Below are 24,318 nucleotides of genomic sequence, written 5' to 3' on the forward strand. Positions count from 1 at the left end.
AGCGCTGGGTCAGACCTTCGCAAGGAGGCTGAGGCATGAGACCCCCCCAACCTCCGCTCCCCCTTTGTTAAAGGTGTCCACAGACACAGATGAAAGCATGTCAGTGGGATTAAGGAGGTCAAGTAAGTATTCCTTCCACCACCAGACCATACCCACCTGAAGTCAGCAGCAGTTATACAGCATGTGACCAGTGCTTTCCCTCCTGATCAGCCTGACAGTTTCCATTGTGAGGAAGTCTGAAAGCCTTTTTCAGTGGCCTCACTGACCTCCTGCTTCAACTTCTGCTCGAGCTGCTTTCGCTTTGCCTCCTGGGACCCACCCGGGCTCAGAACAAGCAGGCCATTCCTCCCAATCACACCCTCCAGGTCACCAGCTCCTCCGGTGTTGCTGCCCATGTGAGGAGTGAAGGCTGTCAGTAAGATGGATCATCCTCCCTTGAGCATCCCAACCAGAGGCTATGAAGGCCGGGTACTATCGCTGAGCCGAAGGCACAGGGACCAACTCTCTAGACCAGCGGTCCCCAACCTTTTTTGCGCCACGGACCGATTTATATCCGAAAATATTTTCAGGGACCGGCCTTTAAGGTGTCGCGGATAAATACAACAAAATAAAACTGGTACCGGTACCGAAAAAAAGAAGACTTATTCATAACACACGTGAAAAGACCCAGGAAAACCGAGTTAACAATAAAAACGATAACAAAATAACGCTGAAAACCAATAAAAACCCTGAAAACTACACATTTCACACCTGAGCCTCAACTCTCGTTGCCCGGTACCAAACAACTCACGGACCGGTACCGGTCCGAGGCCCGGGGGTTGGGGACCGCTGCACTAGTCCACCAGGTAAAAAGCCCACTGTAAACTTTGTAAACATTTTTTTTGAAAGTCTAACAATAACCACTCCATTTTCACCCCCACCCCTATGATCAGATAGCCCCCTGAAGCTAATGGCCATCTGGGACCCCCTATACAAGGTTATACAGGTTTTCCACAGCTGGTTAAGCACAAAACTTCACCAAGTAGCTTCTGTGGGTTTGTCTCTAAACACAATCAGAATTTCAGCAGCGCTGATGTCAGAGAGCAGGAGACAGATTCATAGTTGTGGTAGGTGAGACCCCTTTGACTGCTCTGCCGCGGCTCGTAGGTCACACATATTTACCTGTTTACCAAATAAACAATGTAAATGTGACCCACTGTCACAGGAAACCGTGTCAGTGGTGACTCACAATCACTGCCCCGCCCCACAACAGTGATCCTGAAACTGCTGTTATGTAAGCTTGGAGCGAGTTAGCATGTTGTCCCTTATCTTTGCATTTCAAAATCCAGTGGCCACGCCCCTTTCTATACATAGTCTGGTTCCAGGTGTTACCTGCCATGTGCAGCTCATTAGGTTGGAAAGGTGACGCGTATGTTTCAAAGGTGTTTGCTGCCTTCCCCACATACGAGGCCCCCTGCTGCCTGTGTCGTCTCAGCACTGTTGGTGATGCGTTGAACAAACAAACAAAAATAATGAGCCCAGTGCTTGTTGTTATTGTTTACTACACATGAATCCTTCTTGGGTTGTTCCAGCAGGTTGTGATAATCTTTCTTCTGTTATTGTATAATCAAATAATGTCCCTTCATTCCTGTGAGGGAGAAGTTTGATCCGAGGGAAGTGCTTTATTTAGGTCCGGTCATTATCTGCTCTCATGTATCAGGATTCCAGCCATGGATGAGACACTGAAAGCTGATAGGACGTAAACAGTCCTGCCCTGGCAACGGTCATAATGAGCAACACAGTAAACAGAAGTCACACAGAAATGGAAGATTGGCTGGTGTCCATGTTGTGTGAAGATGTTTGGCGTGGATCACTTTGACATTTGACATTACACTGTGTCTCTCTCGTAGCGTGTGCTGCTGCTGCTGCTGTCAAGAACTTGACTGAGTGGCAAAGGCCACACGCAGCTTCAATGTTCTGAAGTAAATACACAAAACTAAACATCAGTCAAATGTGAACATCTCTGTATCCATGTCAAGAGACATGCAGCAAATGCTCGTCTCTTGCTTTCTACAAACGAGACATTGATCCAGCATCAAACACTGAACCGTGCTGCTGAATCACTGTCTGCTCCTCACACTGTGGATGTGTCACTGTGTAAAACCTCGTAGATTGTGTGATTTTTGGCGTCACAAACCTTGGATTTGATGAACTGAAAGGTTCTGGGCGCTCGCTGCTGTGACTAGCCGACTATCAGCAGAAGCTCAGGATTGGACCTTGATGCAGTTTACGGCTGATTTTTGCCAATTCTGCAGTCCAATGTGAACATTCACACTCACGTTAACATTCAGAGGATTTGGCACAGTTTCATTTTCCAACAAACCCTCCAGGAAGTATCACCCAACATAAAGTTATAAAAGTTTTTGCATATTTCAATTGCTGTGGACAAAATGAGGCGAGAGATGTTAGTGATGGAGAAGTGGGTGGAGCGGTCATGGAGCAGGACAAAGGGTGGGTGGGTGTAACAGGAAGAAAGGGCTCTCTGAGGTCATGGGCTGGTGTAACATCAGCTGATGCTCAACAGAAGTGCAAAAAGAAGCGAGCAGATGCAGTTAAATGTTTGTACACAGGAGATTATCAACTCAGAGAACTGTTTTCTATTTGACATCCTTTGTTATTGTCCTTTGGGCAAAAGTAACCGAAAACCCTTCATCTCTGCAATCTGATTGGCCACGCGTCTTAAAAAAAGGAAAAGCTGTTGGCTGTCTACCTGTATACGTTAGTATTTGTTTGAGACAAGTGATTCAAAAACAGCAGGACTAAAGCTGAAATGCATATTCCTCTCTGCGACTTAAGCTTACAGACTCTTGCCATTTTTAATTCTTACGGAGAAGCCAAATCGATCAGAAACACCAATTCAGTAGAAACAATCAATATATTGTAGGGATGCACGTATCGGTATCAGTATCGGTGCATCCCTAATATATTGGCAGTTGGACAAAAAGTAAAAACTACCCAGCATGCACCAAGGCAAAAGCCTGATGGATGTTCTTTTTTGTCCACACTGTGCAGCCATTGGTGGAGATAGACAGCAGATCTGCTTGTGTGGATGTGTCTGTGTTTTCCTACCTGATTGCAGGTACTGATGTCCACGCCCCCTTTCAGGTATTCCAAAACCTTGTCAACGTTCCCCGCTCTGGCTGCTCGCAGGAAACTTGTGTTACTGTCCGACTGGAAGAAACAGAGAAGAAGCACACTTTACAAAACACATACTTGATTGGCTGCCTGAGAACATCGCACACAGACTCCTGTTCATGTCTAATGGCGACACGAGGCCCCTGGAACGCCATCCTTCAGTAATTATGTTTGCATTTAAAGAAACACACCTAGTCTGCAAAAGGCTTTTGTGCCTTCATCAATAGCAATGATCTATTTTTAAGTTTTCCATAAAAAGTCTAAATTATTAGTGCTAAAAATCCCACTGCACAAAGTATCATCAGTGCATTTGCCCCCCTCCCTCAGTGCGCAGAAGCGTCCCTGCTGTGAAGGACATTCCCTGTTCTTGGATGCTGATGCAGTTGGAAACAGACCAGCCCTGTGAGGAGTGATTCAGCATTTTCCTCCACCAAAGTTAAATCGAGCTCTCGGCTCCCGCTGCAGAAAAACACTGCTGATGTTTGCTGCACTCAGATTGTGTTAGAGGAGTTCAGGGGTCAAATGCAGCACTGCTGTTTCTCTGACACTGCTTGTTTTCAGGAGGAGGATCTATTGTTAGCCATCAAAGTTTGCCAAAGAATTTGAATGACAGCCGTTCACGTGCACAGACAAGTGAAGCACAGAGAGAACGAGCACTGACACTGCAGCAGTGATACCCGCTTCAGACACAGCCTTGATGTTTCCAGCTCACCTGCAGCCAACTACCACCTGGCTACTGCAGGGAACTGCACTGCATCACTTTTTCTCCCCACGCCGTGCTGCCGTCCGATCTAGGACTAGTCCCCATTTCATCAAATCAAATATTCATTAGTATATACGACCCAGAGATGCTCTCTACCACAGGGAAATTAAAGCAACTTACAATCTATCACTAATAAAATGATATATCACTGTAAAATATATTGTTAACACTTAAATCTGTGTTGCTGTAATATCTCAGATTTCTTCCCCAGTTAAATTTTCTGAATAAAAGCACAGTAAAGAGAAGCTTAGATACGCGTCTTCATGTTCACACAGTGAAGCCTGATAGCATCCTCACGTCGGGCTGCCGACACACATCATGCCCTAATCATCTCTGCCGCTGGCTGGTTGCTATAGCGACATGAAGACCAACAGGACCTTCAGACGAGCGAGGCTTTGAATGAGAAACGCCGGAGAGAAGGTGGGAACTGCAGCAGCCGTCGGACACAAGCTGCAGCTGCATGAAGCCGCTGTCTGTGACAACATCACCGACAGCGTGTCTGTTCTCACTGACGCTCGTGTCTTCACGACAGCACGAGGCTCTTCCTGCTCATGCACCAGCACCTGCAGAGTGCCAGGAGCGCAACAATGCAAACTGTCCCCAACACGAATACTGTGAGCTGCTCGTGCTAAGGCTGGGAGCATCCATACCCCTTCCAGTTACCATGGAGACAAGCATAGTGACACGGTAACCATAGTGACACGGTAACCATAGTGACGAGGCTGTTTCAGATGAAGCCAAAAACACTTGCTTCCTTTTGAACGATTTCTAAATGTTGAACATTACACGACGCTCGCTAACTCATCCTGTTCTCTTAGAAACGTTATTAGTGGTGATTCCTTCAAACTGTGGCTGTTCGTTTTCCAAGCCCCGCTGATTCACTTTGGACCCTAAAACTAACTAAAAGGCAGCTGAAAACTAGACGTTTTTACTACTTTTTAAAAATCCAATAACGAGCTTGGCCTTCATGTGTGAGAACTGATTATGTAAACACTAAAGTTAGGCAGTGAAAAATAAAACAGTTATAAAGAGGTGGAGTCATCTCCTACTAAGCAGCTATTTAACCTAAACTGACCCAACTAACCTCCAGATTGTGATTTTATTAGTGAGCACATTTAGCCTGGATTAAAAACAAGGCTTATAAATAAACACAAACATTAGCTTGACATTGAATGAAGGAACAAATTCTATTTCTAGCTGGATGGAACAACAGTATCTGTGTTTATTAGCAACGGCACCTCACCCTGGTGCTGCTCTGCTTGTGCCGCTGACACAACAACACCTGGTGGTGGTCGCGTTGGCATGAACGGACCGGCATTACATTCTGACACAGTCATCAGTCTGATGTTTCATCACTATCATGATTATAATGGTAGCTGAACTGAACACGACTGTTTCCAGCCAATCAAATCTTTGCCTACACATGTTAACATCCGGATCACCAATGTAGGACCTGGAGCATAAACCGCTCTCTGTTAAAGCAGCAGGAGGACGTGGTAGGACCTTTCACGCACTAGACTGCAACATGGCGGAGTAAGAGGAGGCCAAAGTTCACAGGTCGAGACACCGAGCTGTCCACGTCTAAAAACAGGATGTGTGTCACAGACGATGGAAGGTTGTTGTTGTATAAAACACATTTATGAGACAAACAGAAAGTAAAGAGCAGCATTGAAGCCAAATAGTAAATAAACCAAAACAAGGCCCTCAAAGATGCTAAAAGCCTGCAGAGTGGAGGTGTTGACTGGATAGATTCATTATGATTTCCATCATGGAAAGAGTGTCCGTCTCCTTCAGGTGTGGATGAACAGCTGAGTGGTGTTCAGTTGAGTTGGCGCTCTGCAGCTATTTGAGAAACTGACCAGAATTTGCCAAATAAATATAAAAGTTACCAAAATGGTTCCACGCGAGCATAAAGCTGCTGCTGTAGTTCTGTCAGACACATATTCCTTTGCTCTGCGACAAACCTGAGGAAAACCGAACCCTCGACACCCAAACTGAGCAGGACCAGTGGGAATGTTCTGCTATGAAGTGTCGTCCACTTGTGCTCCTGGAGAAAAGGGTCAGTGTAAGGTCATGCAGGAGTGATTACCTTAATCATAACATGAAACCTATATATCAGAACAGCAGGAGGAATCACTCGATGGCTCGACAGGGGTGAAAATATTAGGAACCGTGTGTTTATAGCTACTCAGCTGATCTCAATCTGAGGGTTTCGCTTTCAAACAAAGGCAGAGCTCCAAAGACTGGTGCAGTCACCTACTCACAGCTGCCAAAACGAGCCTTTGATGATTCAATCCAAACTAAATTTCCACTGTCAGCAAACACATTAGGAACCAGAGTGCATTCATGTTTCCACCTCGGTGTTAGAGCGCTGCAAACCCCGTTGAGACGCACTTATTGCACGAGTCACTGAATGAAGACACAAACAAACTGTTTCACTGACACATCAGATGTTCACGCACTAAAACTGACCCCAGACTACAGAAGTGATATTTTCTGGTCTTGTGTTCCCAACAGCTGCTGAAGTGATTACATTGCTTTTCAAATGAGATACAAGAGCCCACATGCTGCTGTGCCGGGACACTTTATGAACACAACTGTCACACTGGCCTTTGAAGAGAGCACAAACCATGTGCACACCAACAGAGACACATATCTGTCCATATCTGTTTACATCCAACTCAAAGGCAAACACGGAGTCTGCTTTGAATGTGAGCTCTTACCAGGATCAGAGGACGCTGCACAGGAAAATGCTCCATGCAGTAGAAGTCTGGCAAAGCATTCTGGTCCAGGTGAGCCGGGCTCCCAGCCGTCCTCAGGCCCTTGTCTGAGCCGCACACCTTACACACGGCTGTGTTGCCCATGGTTCAACTTATATAAGTCTCTTTCATCAGAATGTAAAGGACTCTAAGTGAGTTAATCACTTTGATAATCCCCGTCCCTCCTCCCCCTCCCCTAAAAGCTTACAGGCTACCATACAGCAGGATGAGGTCCTGTCCTGGTTGCACCACTTGACTGGACGCCTGTAAGTACAGGCAGCAGAGAGCTACTGTTTCCTCATTAAAGCATCCAACTCAATGAGCATTGACTAACAACCCCTCGTACTCCACCCCCTCCAACCCGGCTATTTTTACACCCACCAGCCCAGCTATGCATGACGAGGGAGGAGAGGGTGGTGGTGATTGGGTGGCATGCTAAACAAGGCAGGACCACCGCAGACACGGCAAGCATTATGAGGCAAACATGGGCCTAATTTCTGTTAATATATGTTTGTTTTCCACTAAAAGTGATAAAAACCTCTGCAGCTTCCACTTGACTGTGTTTGGAAAGAGCCTAAAACAACAACAACATGTTAACGTGGCGTCACGAGAGCGTCCGAGCTCCGGTGTGCTCCACGAGAGCTACAGGTGTTTATCATGTGTTCATATTAACTGCTCCTGTGAGCCAGTGTATTTTTCTTTGGACATTGTGAGGCATCAAAGAAGCTCCGCCCACTATTCTCTATCACTACATAACAGCGCACAATCAGTTTCAGGGCCATAGATCGACTGGTTGTGTTGCAGCACAGCCTGATGTGACCTTCTCCTACATCCCATCATCATAGTGGAAATGAAACTTTTCCGGTGCATGCTGGGTGGACATGCGCTACAGTGCTGTCCTGGATCAAAAACTGTTGAGGGCAGCACACTGACCGTTTGTCACTACTTAGATCGTCGGCCCAGAACACTGTAGTCAGATTAAACCCACACAAACAGAAGCTGAAGCTCACACGAGGGATTTTTACACTCGTCCCTCCCCCTCGGTGACTTTTCTGTGGCACCGTGGTCTCCAACCTTTACTTCAATCACTGTTTAATGGAAGCAGACACAGTGTTGTCCTAATACAGGTCTATGTCAGCCTGTAGCCCAGAGCAGCGACGTATTGATCCTGATGGACTGAATGCAAATTAAAAGCCACACAGACCTTTTCATGGCAGCACAATTAACGGTGTGCTGTCTAACAGAAGCTTCAGACGTGGCCGTGTTGTGTTCTCCGTGTGCATATGTGAGTCCTTGTGTGGGACATCAGGGAGGTAAATGTCCTCATTCTCTTTGCACTCCTCTAGGTCACGACTCACACAATAATCCCACTGTCAAACAGATCAGCTAAACCATTTGGATTCGCTGAATATGTTAGCGTGGGGAGAAAGACCTCTCATTGTGGAGAGCCAGTGCAAGCCCATGAGAAGGAGCTCTGGGGTTTTCTATGAATGAATGATTAGAGACTGACTAGAAAGAAATCATTTAAATGAATGGTGAGGAACACTGGTCAGTGAAGTGGATCCTTCAAAAAGTGAAAACCAGTCCAATCTGAGCAATTTGGAGCATATCCAGGAAATCCAGTACTATGAGGGGCAAACATATTTTCCTGCTGCTTCACACTCGTCACCAAGTATTTTGATGAGCGGCCTTTGAAGAGTTAAGTTCATAAAAAACTGCCGAAGATATATATTATTAGCTACACCTGGGCAATGGAAGAACTGTGATATTTATCAGCACAAGGCCTTTAATTACCGGAGTAACAAAGAGTGAGTCAGAAACCATCTGTGGACCCGAGCACACTCGTGGAAGTGGAAAATGAATCCTGACCTTATTGAAACATCTGCAGTTAGATCCAAAACACTTCTCAGTTTCACTTCTCCTCCTGTAACTTACTTAATGAGGGTATTTTTTTTTACTGTCATTCATTCATTTAGGAGGACAAAAAATGACTTCATGGGTAAATATGTTACAAAGAAACAAAGCCAGAGTTACAACTACCTGTTCAAGCACACTTAAACAGGCCACGCAGGAAAGTCAGTACTTTTCTTTATCTCTAAGGTCTGCAGAATCCCCCACCCCCAGTCTCACACACACTCATACCCCATTAGTGGGCTGGTAATCCAATGGGCAGGGCAGGCACAAACATTTTTAATCTGCCATCCGCCATATGGCTCACTATCTGTGGCAGGGAGGGGGGTAAAGCCACTTGTACTACTTTATGTTACTGCAGTGGGGAAAGATGTAATCTACATGCTTCTGTGTGTACGTGAAACACAGGAGGTAGCTGAAGGAACACTTGGTCTGCACAAAGTGTAGCCATTAAAAATCCCCACACACCCCTCTTTAATCCATCCATACATCCAACCATCCATCCAAACATCCATCCATCCATTCATCCATTCAACCATCCATCCATCCAACCATTCATCCATTCAACCATCCATCCATCCATCCATCCATCCAACCATTCATACATTCAACCATCCAACCATCCATCCATCCAACCATTCATCCATCCAACCATCCATCCATCCAACCATCCATCCATCCATCCATCCAACCATTCATCCATCCAACCATTCATCCATCCAACCATTCATCCATCCATCCAACCATCCATCCATTCAACCATCCATTCAACCATCCAACCATTCAACCATTCATTCATCCATCCAACCACCCATCCATCCAACCATCCATCCTTCAACCATCCAACCATCCATCCAACAATCCATCAATCCATCCATCCAACCATCCATCCATTCAACCATCCATCCAACAATCCATTCAACCATCCATCCATCCATCCATCCATCCACCCATTCATCCAACCATCCATCCATCCATCCATCCATCCACCCATTCATCCAACCATCCAACCATTCAACCATTCATTCATCCATCCAACCACCCATCCATCCAACCATCCATCCTTCAACCATCCATCCAACCATCCATCCAACCATCCATCCATCCATCCATCCAACCATCCATCCATTCAACCATCCATCCAACAATCCATTCAACCATCCATCAATCCATCCATCCATCCATCCACCCATTCATCCAACCATCCATCAATCCATCCATCCATCCACCCATTCATCCAACCATCCATCCATCCATCCATCCATCCATCCATATCAAGTTCAAGGTCACAGTGGGACTGGAGCCTGTCTCAGGTGTCTTAGGGTGAGAGGCAGGTTACACCCTGGGCAGGTGGCTGGACTGTCACGGAGAACAACTGTTCAAACTCATATTTACAACCACAACCAAACATCAGTTAACTCAAATAAAAAAATCGAATAAAGTAAGAGCACTAAGAGAAGCACAGGGAGAGATGCAAAGTCCGGGCAAGAGGTGGTAAATGGCCTGTATTTGTATAGCGCTTTTACTAGTCCCCCCTAGGGACCCCAAAGCACTTTGCACACCCAGTCAAACACACATTCACACACTGGTGGAGGCAGCTACAGCTGCCCTGGGACTGACAGAAGCGAGGCTGCCATATCGCGCCATCGGCCCTTCTGGCCAACACCAGTAGTCGGTAGGTGAAGTGTCTTGCCCAAGGACACAACGGCCGAGACCGTCCGAGCTGGGGCTCGAACCGGCAACCATTACAAGGCGAACTCCCAACTCTCGAGCCACGATCGCCCCAGGTGGACTCACAACCAGGGCTGCCTCTATGATAACAGTGGAAACCACCAAACTGGTCTCAGGTAGAACCAGCATCAGGTATCATCAGTGCGTTGACAAATGAAAACAAACACAAGAGACCCAGCAGCTTAATGTTAGCTTATAAATGAACTGCCGTGCAAAAGCCCATACAGTCTAACAGACGAACGTGATGCAGTATAGGGTGCAGTCAGGTACTGAAGCACAGATCTGGGATTAAATATTGAACATATTCAGCTTGTATCCATCAGTGATAAACAGATCTCAGTTAGAGGTGTGGACGACACTGTGTGTCCATAAAAAACAAGCTACACAACTGCTTTCAAAATAAACTATGAACTATAGACACAGGAGGGTTGTGTTGCTATGGAAACAAAGATGTAGATAAGGTTTATGCTTAGATTTTGCTTCAAAATGAGAAACCTGCAGAAAGTCTTCTGCAGTGTCAGACCTTAGTAACACTGACAGATATGGATGTCTCCTTTACCAAAGACGAGTCTGACAGGCTGGACCGACATCTGAAACACAGGTGTCACAGCCGATGGAAGCCAGCTTGGTTTACCTACTAATTCCCATCATCTATCAAAATAATGCTGATGGGAAATGTGTTTACCTCCAGATGGTTTGTAGTGTGTGACAAATGTGAGATTTATTTCAGTTGAAGAAGTGGGCCACTGCTGATTCAAATGTAAAGTGAGTTCCTGTGAGAGGACACCATTGAATGACTTTTGACAGTGTGGATGATACTGGTTTCCTTGGCAACTGCAAGTACAAAGCAAAGCGAGGACCAAATTTCCTCCAGCGTAAGCAGCCTTTTAGAGTTAATAAGAAAGTCAGTATAAACTGACATGCAGTGACAACAAAACAAACAGGTGTTGTTTTATGATACGCTGGAAGAAAACACCAGTGACCCTGAACCTAAAGTAGATCGAGGCCTTGGTCCTGGACGTGCTGCTGTCACTGTCTGGTCACAACGAGGTGGTTTTATGGGCCAGATGTTGTAGTATTAAGCACTGGGCATATTCCTGCAACATCTGTAAAGCCCGTCTGTCCAATCAGGAGTCAGTGTTGGGGAATTCCCGCTGGGTAACAAGAGGACTCAAAAAAGCAGCTCAGACTGTTAATGTTACTGTACATGCCATATGTCACATTTAGCCAGTAAGAAGTCTACACACTCTTGTATTATTACTATTTTCATATAACACTGTACTCTGATTTTTGTCTTATATCTTACTTTCTGCTACAACCTTTTAATATTAACTTTGCACAAGTGCGTCTCCTAATATTTCAAATATAAATATTTCAAAGATGTGTAAAAAATCTACAACTACAGCACCTAAAACTAAACACAGATGTCGTCCCAGCTGTCGTCTAATGGATGCCCACTTTCTCACATACGGTTGCAAACACACAGGATTCAAACTTCTCGCCCTGGTTCCTGTGGATCACCTCTGGTGCTCCCAGCCTGTATCCACTTGTATTTGTCAGTGCTGCTGCCTGGCCTGGATCCAGACGGGGGGAGGATTACCTCAGTGGGTTTTGACCCTAGCTCTGTTTAATTAAATATGTGTGAGTACAATTTCATTTCAGCCAGGCATCTCAAAAAAAGCAAAACAGAGAGGAAAATGTTATCGGAGGGAAGGTGAGCTTGCCTAAAATAACAACCAAACGCCCACAGCGCTGTTTATGAGATGAGAAGGAAATGTGTTTGGTGAGGTAGAGAATCTGATGGAGATGCAAAGACAACACCCAGCCTCCAGCTAGTAACACTAATATAACATCTATTGGCACCCCATTGCTTTGTCTGGGGTCCACGTCCTCTAGTTTTTACTTCTTAGTCCTGACAGTGAATTCAAATTATCGCTCAGCTCAGCCGTGACAGAAAAACTCCCACTGCACTGCAGAAAAAGGTGCTAATGTTGAACACAGAGTAATGTTCAGCTAGCATCTAAGAAAACAGACCTAATGGAGACTGAAAACTTTCAAGAAAAATTTATTAAGCTCACTCTTCAAAATCAGCAAACATGCAGATCTGGAGATATATTTGAAAATATTAATATAAGCCAAACATGATAAGGCATATGATGGTGATAGTAAAGTTCATGTTACTGCAGCAGTTTGTGTCTCTGTTGGTTAGCTCGCTCAGTTTACCAGCCGTCTGGTAGATTTATCCGATGATTAACATTAATGCGATAAATCTTATGAGTACAAACGGGGACCAGTTTGCACCAAGATAAGTGGTTCAGCAGTAAAGAAAACATGGTTATTTCTTACGTCTGTAAAGTACTCTGAGTTCTACAAAATCAGCTTTCTCATCATCTGGCTCGACAGAGCTTCAGAGGGCTGACTTCTACGTCTCCTCCCCGATGTTAAACACAGACTCTCAAAATACAATGAAACAGCACAAACTTCATGGTAAATATGCAAACAACCATCCCTTGATCACTGCCACACCTCACATCTATAATGATTGTTTATCATACAAACACATTTGTGCTTCTAACCCACTTCCTCCATATACTGTAATGTGTAAAAAGGACAGTAAACAGCACAGGTACGTGATAATATGTGTTTGGATAGCAGAAAGAGTGGTCTGTGGTCTGTGGTGGTTTGTGGTCTGTGGTGGTCTGTGGTCTGTGGTGGTCTGTGGTGGTCTGTGGTGGTTTGTGGTGGTCTGTGGTGGTCTGTGGTGGTTTGTGGTGGTCTGTGGTCTGTGGTGGTTTGTGGTGGTCTGTGGTGGTCTGTGGTCTGTGGTGGTCTGTGGTCTGTGGTGGTTTGTGGTGGTCTGTGGTGGTCTGTGGTCTGTGGTGGTCTGTGGTGGTGGGTACAGCCAACGATGCTTTTGATGTAAACATCACTGAGCAGATTCTGAGAAGTGCGACTGCATCATTAAGGACTTCCTGTTGACTCCCGTGAGACGATATGGTGGCAGGCAGCTTCGGTCTCAGGGCTAAGCTTCTTTGGGGGATCTTTCCTCCTTGCATAACTAAAGCAAACTAACATCTGCTGTACTCTGGCAAGCTTCCGACTTTGGACCACATCACTGTGACAACACAGCCTGATGTCAGGTTGACCCTTTCATGATTATTTGCCCAGGTCAGGACAATCAGGTTTACTCATGAGTACAAACTGCTTTTAATGTATCCTGTGTCTATTTCTACTGTGTGTCACTGCACATCCAGAGGAGACCACTGATTCCTACAGTGGATTCTCCTGGTTACCATGGTGACAGGATTGGCATCTTTCATGAGCACCCCATAATACCACAGCAACCAGATTATAATGCTCTAATCTAGGATATTAGTAGTCCCAGTTCAGCATCAAACAGCAGTGCTTACTCAACATCCATGTACACTGGGTCAGTACTGGAGCGTCTATACTGGAGCGAGTGGTAATAAAGCTGCATTTGCTTGTTCTGTTTACCAAAGCACCAAAGCACCAAACACCTTACTATATCGATTACAGACACTTGACTGGGACAACCAATCAAATGTAACCTTTACTATAAAGAGATCAGCTGGGAAAAGAATAATATCAAACCAACTGATTATTAAAAGACTGGCTGTGAAGATGATTAAATATCAGTAAAATATCAGAAATGCAGCAGCATACAGTCAGCATGAACACAGAGTGATGCATATAGATGTAGAGCCGGCTGGAGGGGGGGCAGATTAACATCACACAGCTCTCCCTAAACCCCATCAGTTGGGCAGCTGTGGATTGAGATTAAGCATAGGAATAGGAGAGTGGCTTCAAACAATGCAACTCTCTGATGGAGGTGAGAGAGTCGGAGGAACATCCAAACCAGTACAGCCAGACTGTGCTGTGGATTTACTGCAAATGAGAAGTATATGAAAAGCAATGAAGTCTCTCTAACGTTGTTTTCTTTGGGATGTCATCTGGGCTGTAATCAGGAACATTATGTGTTTTATCATTATGTGTTTAACTGCATAATAATCGGTTAATTTGGTCATGCTTAACATTCAGGAAGATTAAGTTTACAGACTCATGAAAGACATTTGAAGCATCTATTCAAAGCCTGCCAGCACGCTGCTGAGTGCCAAATCAATTTCTAAGAGAGCCATCGAGTATCAGCCAATATTAGCTTTTTGGCAATCTACTGGTATTAGAATTTATAATGCCTGATAAATTCAAATTTAAAAGTAAAGAAGAGAAAAGAGAAGCACCTGTCAGCCATGTTTTGGGTGTTAATGTTGGCGAAACGTGGTTGGAACAAGATGGAGCTGAGTAGACACCTACACATCACAAATGTTGGGAAAGTCTATTTATACTCCCCGGCTTAAAGGAAAAAACACCGATTTTTAAATCACCAACCATCAAAATGAGTACTCCTAAAAACCCTCTATTAGTCAGGATCTGATCTCTAAGAATGATTTGGTTTGTTGATCAACACAAATAGTTCGTTCTTCTGTCCATTTGACTCCATGACATCCTTGCACCACTGTGTACTATTGTAGGGTCTCCGTTATCGTAGGGTGTCCGTTATTGTAGGGTGTCCGTTATTGTAGGGTCTCCGTTATTGTAGGGTCTCCGTTATTGTAGGGTCTCCGTTATTGTAGGGTCTCCGTTATTGTAGGGTCTCAGTTATTGTAGGGTCTCCGTTATTGTAGGGTCTCCGTTATTGTAGGGTGTCAGTTATTGTAGGGTCTCAGTTATTGTAGGGTCTCCGTTATCGTAGGGTCTCCGTTATCGTAGGGTCTCCGTTATTGTAGGGTCTCCGTTATTGTAGGGTCTCCGTTATTGTAGGGTCTCCATTATTGTAGGGTCTCAGTTATTGTACGGTCTCCGTTATTGTAGGGTCTTTGCCTTACAATATAAACTGTTGTTGTGATTTGGCACTATATAAATAACACTGAACTGAACGATCTTCGACTGACGCTGCTGTATGAGCCAAAGCTTATCTGTCCATTTGACCCATATGTGTTAACTGTACATGTCTATGGGCAGGGTTGGGAAGGTTACTTTTAAAATGTATTCCATTACAGAATACATGCCCCAAAATGTATTCTGTAACGTATTCCGTTACGTTACTCAATGACAGTAACGTATTCTGAATACTTTGGATTACTTAATATATTACCATGCTTTTTACAACTACATGAATGTACTATTGCTGTGTGATTTATTACTATTACTGAAGGTCCGCGACTCCGAACTGTAGTAAAGGGACCTCTGACTAATACGGCGGGGTCCCTGTCGGCTGGTAGCCGAAAAATAGCTTTACTTTGTTGTGTGGGTCAACTTTGCTTGCGAGAGACAGAGAGAGGCGTTGAAAGGCTGCTCCAACGGAACTTATTGTTTTCGGAGGAAAACACGAACACGGTGTACAGTCGAGTCTTAATAGCTTACTTACAACTGGGCTCGTCAGGCACTCTTCTTGGCTGCAATGGTTATTATTATATTTACATGCTTCCAGCTCCCGTTTTTCCTCGATGACAACTCGTACTTTTCCACTCCCCTTTTTCTCCCTCCTCGCGCTCACAGACCCATAACGTCTATGTCAGTCCATTCTCCCTGCAGCACGGACTACACTGCCCATGATGCTACATTCTTTAGAGCTATGCTTGTAGCATTCTGCCTGTTAGCTTAGCACAACAACAACAACAACGAAAAGGCGCTCTCTCACCCAGGAAACACACAGTCGCAGAGAGAGAGAGAGAGCGTCGCCCTGTAACCATGGCAACCGTAATGCTGCCGCCTGGAACAACAGAACGTAGTTGTCAAACAAAACCCAAACAGTCCTGACCCGCGACAAAATGAAACAGGAAAGTACCGCAGTGTAATCCATTTATTTCAACAAAGTAACTGTATTCTGAATACCACCTTTTTAAACGGTAACTGTAATGGAATACAGTTACTCATATTTTGTATTTTAAATACGTAACGGCGGTACATGTATTCCGTTACTCCCCAACACTGTCTATGGGTTAGGTGGAGTCAAGGGTGCTTGAAAAAGCATCAGTCATTTATCAAACTTAGTTGGAGATTATATTTATTTCAAGTGTTTTAAGACATATATACGTGTACATTTGAGTGCGGGCTATTAGGAATTGTTAAACCAATGAAAAACAAGCCCTGCCAGTGAACATTTCACATGAATGCTCCTGACAGTTAGTGCTGCCCACATACTATGGAAAAACCTAGAAAGGTGCACTGAGACAGAGCAGCTACTTGGACAATCACAGGTGTTCTTATGAGTCAGACATCTGTAAAGTCCAGGTTATACATGCAGTACAAGCTCAAGCTCACCGGCCAGTGTTTGTCCCTCTAAAACATCCCTGATAATAAATCCTCTCTGTGTATCACGCTTATATTTCTGTCTGATTTATCAACCATATTTCAAACCTCATGACATGAAAGCTCTAAATGATGTTCCAGCTGAATTGCTTTTACTTAACAACTAATACCTTGAAAACGCTAAGACTGAAATGCTGAAAACCAAATGGCCATAAAAATAACCATGACGAAAAGGGCGAATGGATTACTGCTGCAAACAGGGCCCTGCTGTGGATTACACCATCAATATCCTGCAATGTTTTAGAGACAGAGGCAGAAAGACCGAGGGGGAAGATTTAGGGGGGACTTATGTCATTGTTCAAATTCATTTCAGTTAGTCTCTGGCAGGAGATTCTTAATAACTCCGCTGGACAAGTCGATCAAGTCATGAAGTTATAAATGTGAGAGCCAAACAAGTTTGTTGATGAGGTTTCAATCACAGAGCTGCACTGTAGTCACCACTCTGTTGGCCGTTAAGCTAAGCTGCACAGCTTTGGATGAAAGATGGCTGCACAATCTATTCATTGCTTCTAGTCTGAATGACTAGAACACGGTTCAAAACTCAGTGAGGTATAATGATGTTGACCTCTCACTGTCATAAATATTCATTAGAAGACATTGCAGACGTCTAACGATCCTGAAGTTCAAGATTCAACGAAGTTCAACAAAAACCTAGGCTGGCTACAAATGAGGACGTTTAGGTCTGTAAAGAATAATGTCTCATTTAAAGCACATCAAGTGTTGGCCAAAGTGCTGAACAGAGGGACAATATAATCGAATAAAAGAATTAAATGATGAAAAACATTAACAAAAACATTGTAAGACATCCATATATATGGAGAAGAGGAGGCATAATTCTTGGCCTGCCGGGTGGTTTTTCAGGACTTGAAAACATTATTATTTGCAATCTAAAATTAGTGGATTACTGTGAATATATATGGAAGAATTTGTGCACCACCATCCACCATACCTCCAATTCTTGGATGAGGACTTTTTGCTGTTTACTGCTAAATGTTTGCTGGATAATTGAAATCCTCTCAACACACAAATACACATGCATGTCACAGCTGGCATGTTTGTGGTGCAAACCTAAGCGCAGACACAGAATTTAGGTGAAACCAAAAGCGAACAGGGGTGAAAACTAAAACTAACACCTAAACTGGGAAAAACTGACAAACAAGACATGGACATGATTCTGAGCAAACTATGAACATGAATGTGACCTGAACACAATCATGAGATATCTGAAATCTGACGTGACAGAGGGAGGGAAACCGACACTGAACAGAGGAAGGACTTAAATACACAGAAGGGAATGAGCGAAGTGAAAACACCTGGGAAACACAGCTGACACAAATTAACATGACGCTGGAGGGGAAGTGAAACTAAACACACTGAACAAGGAAACACAAGACCTTACAAAATAAAGCAGGAAACAGCCTCACTGTGAGGCTGCCAAGTTCACCTTGACCCCGGGACAGTCTTTACTATTGACAGAAAGATGTCTGAAGTGTGTGTAAGTCTCAGTCATTGTGTCCTTGGCCAAGACACTTCACCTGGCACCTACTGGTGTTGGCCGGAGGGGCCGATGGTGCGATATGGCAGCCTGGCTTCTGTCAGTCTGTCCCAGGGCAGCTGTGGCTACAACTGTTGCTTGCCTTCACCAGTGTATGAATGGGTGGATGACTGGGTGTGTAAAGCTCCTTGGGGTCCCTAGGCGGGACTAGTAAAAAGCGCTATACAAATACAGGCCATTTACCATTTACCATAAGCAGCATGCTGTGGATATAAAATCGCTAACCTTTTACTGCACTTTGCACATAACTTTGTTATGTAACTAGCGATGCTAGCACAAATGGTAAATGCAAACAGGCTGTTTCTATGCACAAATACAACGATGTATTCAGGGGAAAAATATCCAATGTTGTGAGCTCGTTGTGCTTCTGAGAGCCACTGACCACTGTTAACTGTTAAAGCCAATTTTACAGCAGCATGCACGTGGCTGTGATGTAAATGTCCTTCGGCGTCTGCTGAACAATCCACCAAACTGAATCTACTAATCACTTTTAGGTGTGTGTCCGTGTGTGTGCTGGGAATGAAAGACAGGGCCTGTCAGTAATCCCATGTGATAATCTCCCTTGAACTTGGGTCAATAATGACAGCAGTGAAGGGTGGAGGGGATAGAAACACTAAACCAGCACAGGTCACAACTCGGCTCTAGCTTTGGAAGTTGTTATTTTGATGCCAAGTGATAACCTGCTGCAGAAGCATTAGCCGTCACTCGGAGGAACATGAGTGCAGCGTCTTTTCTTTGGTAAGTCATTGAAATTGTATCCACATAACTATGTAAACGTCCCTTATAATAATAATAATAATAATAATAATAATAATAATAATAATACATTTTATTTATGAGCGCCTTTCAAGTCACCCAAGGACACTTTACAATAGGATAAAACACTTAGTAAAACAATGGCAGAATAAGAACAATAAAACAAGATAAAATGAACAAACAGTGGATTCACAGTGAATATGCAGATTTGAACAGATGAGTTTTGAGTTGGGATTTAAACTGGGGGAGAGAACCAATATTTCTTATTTCAGGGGGCAGAGAGCTCCACAGCCTGGGAGGAGAGCAGCTGAAAGCTCTGCTTCCCATGGTGGTGAGGCGGAAGGAAGGTACAGTAAGCTGGATAGAAGAAGAAGAACGAAGTGAACGGGCAGAACAGGTGGTGGTTAACAGGTCAGAAAGGTAAGAAGGAGCGAGGTTATGAAGGACCTTGAAGGTGAGCAGAAGAAGTTTGAAAATTATCCGGAATTTCACAGGGAGCCAGTGAAGTTCCTGAAGAACAGGTGATGTGCTGGTAGGGGGGGCTCTGGTGATAATGCGAGCAGCAGAGTTCTGAACCAGTTGAAGCTGATGGAGGGATTTTTGGGGAAGACCATGCAGAAGAGAATTGCAGTAGTCAATATGGGAGGTAACAAGACTGTGTACAAGAATGGACGTAGACTGGGTGGAGAGAGAAGGAAGCAATCTATTAATGTTACGTAGATGGAAGTAGGCAGAACGGGTGAGATTACTGATGTGAGGTTTATAGGAAAGTGAACTGTCTAGGATGACACCAAGGCTCTTAACCCGAGGAGAAGGGAAAACTGTGGAGTTATCGATGGTGAGTGAGAAATGGTTTACCTTCAAAAGGTTGGATTTGGTGCCAATAAGGAGGATCTCAGTTTTATCCTCATCGAGAATAAAACTATATATTTACTATATGAATCAACCTAAAATCTTAGTGCAGTGTGTTAAATGTATCATTGCCAGATGCCAGTAACTTTGAGACTCATTAGAAATGACGCAGCAGTAGTAACAAAAACCCACATGGTTACTTAGTGTCCGTTCAGTGTTCTTATGTCCTCCACTGCTTCCATGTTACACAACGGTAGCATCGAGCGATCCAAACTGACACCCATCTCTTAATCAATACTCAGTAAAGACATGTTTGCAGCAGCCTTTCAAGCTACAACACATCAGTGGTTCATTGTGTTTCAAACATTAAATATCACAGGTCACCATTACGAAGGATTTCACTGTTAAGACTATTTGCTTGCACCAGTGCAGACAGCGGTCCACTGTGTGCTTGCATGTCGTGTCCCACAGGTACACCTATTGGAATAACACCAACGTAGGAGCATTGTGTCTCTGCCTGAGAGACTGCAGACAGCATCCCTGAGCAAACACACTGCACAGGAATGCAGCCGACACTGCGTAGGTGCATCTACACACAGCAGGGCTATTTATGTGTGTGCGTAACCACACAAGGAGGGGAGGTATAAGGACGCATCAGTGCTGACTGCGTACAATCAGTGGTCATATTACTGACGGCAGATTATCAGCAGAGTCAAGCATGGATTGAGGAGGATCCCTCAGCTGGGTTTAAGCCGAGGCGAGGACAAGAAGTGACAGCAGCGAGGATCAATATTCCTCTGAAAGCTGGCTTGTGCTTCGTGTGATTTACGTGTGAGGGTGTCTCGTGCAGCACGGGCTCCATGCGTCGTAAAGAAAATGCATCTTTCTAAGAAAAACGTGTCCTTGGTGGCAGCACTAAAGACAAGTTGATGATGATGAAGGTGAAAATGAGTTTCAATGGGGAACTTCTGCAGTTCGTGTAAAGATACAGTCTTCTTCAGGGCAACAAGGTGAGATGACACCAGACGATGACAATGAAGTAGAGGGGATGGAGTTAACTGGTCACCGACTGGTCAACGAGAGCGATAAATGGGTCTAGCCTGGTACCTTGCGCTTGTGTTCAGCCCGTTCCCGGGAGCGCCTTCTCCTCTCTCTGGCTTTCTCCAGAGCCTTCAGGTCCGGAGGTTGGTCCATTTCAGACCTGGCCTTCTTAATGTGAGCAGCAGCGTGAGCCATGACTGTCCTCTCACTGTTTGCACACGCAGAAATCTACAGCTCTTAGATCACTCAGTGGTCCTCTCAGAACGCTAGCCTCATTAACAGAAGAGACCAGCCGTCCAACGAAACAGCCCCCTCTCCTCTCCAGGTGACAAAAACGGGAAGAAAACAGTTGTGGAATCCTCCACTGTCTCTCTGCAAACACTGTGAGTGGCACTAGCAAGCCTGCCTCCCTGCTGCCTGGATAACTGCATCTGAGCCCAGGATGGAGAGAGAGGAGGGGTTGCCTGGCACACGCCACCAAGAGGTAAGCTGGAAGACCAATAGAGAAGCTGGGAAGAGGCAGAGAGGCAGGAGGAGAGCGCTGCCCCTCCCTCCACCACTCGGGCTGCAGAGGGAGCAGCAGATTCTAAGGGAGCTGCTTTGGACCACACTCTCATTATACGACCCCCCTCTGCCAGTAAACCAGAAGGGGAGGTAAACGCAGGGGGAGGAGCTGGTAACAAGGAATGGGAGGAGATACAGAACACGGAAGTCAGTGTGTGTCCTTTGGAGAAAGAGCAAGGGAGGTACCATTTCAGCAGAGGGGGGGACCTACCCCTGTCAGCAAATGGTATAGACTGCTTGAGCAAACACACAGAAAAACAAATGATAAAGATGCAAAGCATCCTTTTATACATGTGATGCAATGCAGAGTGTTAGCACCACTGACTCGTGTGAGGCAGTAATAATAATAATTAATGTTCGCACACTTTTCACGTTTAAACGAAAATAATTCTCATTAACACGAAGCATCGCCTCCGTTTCCACCGCGACCTCACCCTTTTTGCTTTTTAACACAATGGTGCCCCCTCATGTTCTGTCCTAACACTGCAGTGAAAAGTGACAGTATGATACTCCACAGACAGTCAAACGTATACTGAGGTTAGAATTAGAGACGATGTGAAACACATGATCTCCTGCCCCCTGTGAAAAGAGTGGCTCCTAACCTGCTCAGCATGTTACTCACAATAATTGTATTAGCAGTGGGCATCCAGCAGTGCGGAGATTCATAGGAAACCTGGAGTAAATCTGCCTGGTTACTAATCTTCTCCAAATCTCCCCCAACAGAGCGGAGGATAATCTGCTGAGGGTCTCATACTGGATACACGCAGCTGCTGAGAATCCTCATCGTCAAATACACAAAAACACACGTTCCTTGATGGACTGTGGGAGCTCGTCAGGCTCTGACCCTGACAGAGCTGTGACCTCTGACCTCTGTGAGTCTCAGGAGGCGGCAGGTCGGTAACTGCTTCAGAGAAGCCCAGGCTTTGAAGCTGTGCCACAGCCATGTGTGATTATGAACACCAACATGTGCATCTTACAGTGGTTCAGTTGGAGCTGGTTATCTACTGTGTGTGTTTACATGTGTACATTTGTGCATTTGTTGCTGCCTTGCTCAGAGGCTCTGGGGCTTTAACTCATCACCGCTGCTAAAACAGAGGAATGAATCTCGTCTTTAAACACGCCTGCATTCACTGACAGATGTTTGGTAATAAAGTTATTAGTTGTCTTGTAAACAGCACTTTGTGGTAATGAAATGTGTATATGAATAAATAAATGTGCTGCTGCTCAGACCGAGCTGTGCTGTGTGAGAGTAAATGTTCCAGCTGAAGCTAAAAGACTCGGATAAATCAGACTGAGCAGGTCCAGTTACAGCTCTGAGTTCAACAGCAGTAACTTCATGAAATATTCATTTTCATTGGTTTCCATGTTATTAATTTCATTCCTTTATATACTGTTGCCATTATTGACATATTTGAAGAAGCTAATGTTCTTAGTTTGAACGTCACATTTTCATGGCGTTGCCTTCATGTGGGCAATAATTATTATTAACAACTACGCCGTTCTGGAACGAGATACGCTGAGCTGTTGGCATCATACAGGCAGAAAGAACGGACAAAAGACGAACGTGGAAAACACCAAAGTTGGAAGAACAGCTTCCTAATTTTCTACACATTAAAGCACACATTCTTGTGCTTGAATAGAAACACATCTGACTTTCACACAGATGATTTCAGTCTGATCTGTAGACACAAACTCATTAACGGTCCTGCCCCTGGCCAGTCACAAGTTCAGGGTGTTGTTTGCAATTTACAAAGTAGAGCACAGAGCTGAACTGAGACGCTCCCTTGTGCTAGAAAGGTGACCTATGAGTAGGGCTGCCACGATTAGTCGACTAGTCATAATTACGTCGACTATCAAAATCGTCGATGACCGATTTAATAGTCGACGCGTCGTTTGAAGCTTTGTAAGATCACAAAAGACGCAGGAATAAGTAGCAGGATTTAAGAGTGTAATAATGGACTGAAACAGAAGATGGCAGCACTGCATGTACAAGGATGCCAGCTGCCGTTAAACCCCGAAGAAGAAGAAGAAGCTGTCCCAGAATTCATAGCGCAGCCCAGCTCAGCTTCCAACAATGGCGGCAGCTGGTTAGTTTTAATATTACTCTTATTATTCTTTCTGGGTCACAAAATAAACGTTTAACATATTTTCAGGCGAGAATGTAGCTGTGTAAACCTCAAATATCTGCTCAGTTTATCAAGACACCACATATTTTCAAAAGCGCTCCGACGTTTTCGGAGACGTCTGTTACCCACTAGCTCGATAGCTAGCCGGGAGCTAGGCTAACTAGAGCCGTGAGAACACCGGACTCCCGGCAAATCGTTTTCAAACCCACCGCCGTCTTTCATTACTCAGGTTAAACATGATATATGAGTCACTTAGATAACTTAAAATGTTATTGTTGGGCTTTTTGTAGTATTTTATTTGTTCCTGAGTAAATCGGTTTGGCTGAGATTAAAGTTTTTACACAGCTGAATAAACGTCAAGCAGACAGCTGATTATCAGAAGTGTGAGATGCTCGAGAATTTACTCCGGTGTCCTGTTATATTTTAGATAGCAAGGAGTTTATTAAACTTCACCGAAACAATCTGCAAACTTCATTAAAATTTAATAAACTATCTTGTCTTTATTTTTAGTTAGCACCTTAAACACTTAAAGCTGTAAGCTAATGATAGTTATATAAGAGCAGATGCTGCTGGTGCAATAAGCTGTACGTCTAATGGATCTGATTAGTCGACTAATCACAGAAATAATCGGTGACCAGTCGACTATCAAAATAATCGTTTGTGGCAGCCCTACCTATGAGTGCCGCAAATAAAGTG

The 24,318-nt window shown here is 44.5% G+C and overlaps 1 protein-coding gene across 2 annotated transcripts in view; it reads right to left on the reverse strand.

The window, feature by feature from the left end:
• The window catches only part of ank2b (ankyrin 2b, neuronal), a 120,303-nt gene that overhangs the window by 71,872 nt on the left and 24,113 nt on the right, over positions 1-24,318 (reverse strand). The window contains exons 1-2 of one of the 2 annotated variants that reach the window (XM_040034604.1): positions 6,661-7,080; positions 3,109-3,210 (exon numbers count right to left, since the gene is read on the reverse strand). In XM_040034604.1, the coding sequence (XP_039890538.1) occupies positions 3,109-3,210; positions 6,661-6,801 (243 nt within the window). In that variant the 5' untranslated portion in view covers positions 6,802-7,080. Of the gene's footprint in view, positions 1-3,108; positions 3,211-6,660; positions 7,081-24,318 lie in introns of those variants that run through there. The other variant, XM_040034603.1, reaches the window with a different exon arrangement.

The sequence above is a fragment of the Simochromis diagramma genome, unplaced genomic scaffold (assembly GCF_900408965.1).
Source record: "Simochromis diagramma unplaced genomic scaffold, fSimDia1.1 OVJJ01000439.1, whole genome shotgun sequence".
In the NCBI taxonomy this organism is placed as follows: domain Eukaryota; kingdom Metazoa; phylum Chordata; class Actinopteri; order Cichliformes; family Cichlidae; genus Simochromis; species Simochromis diagramma.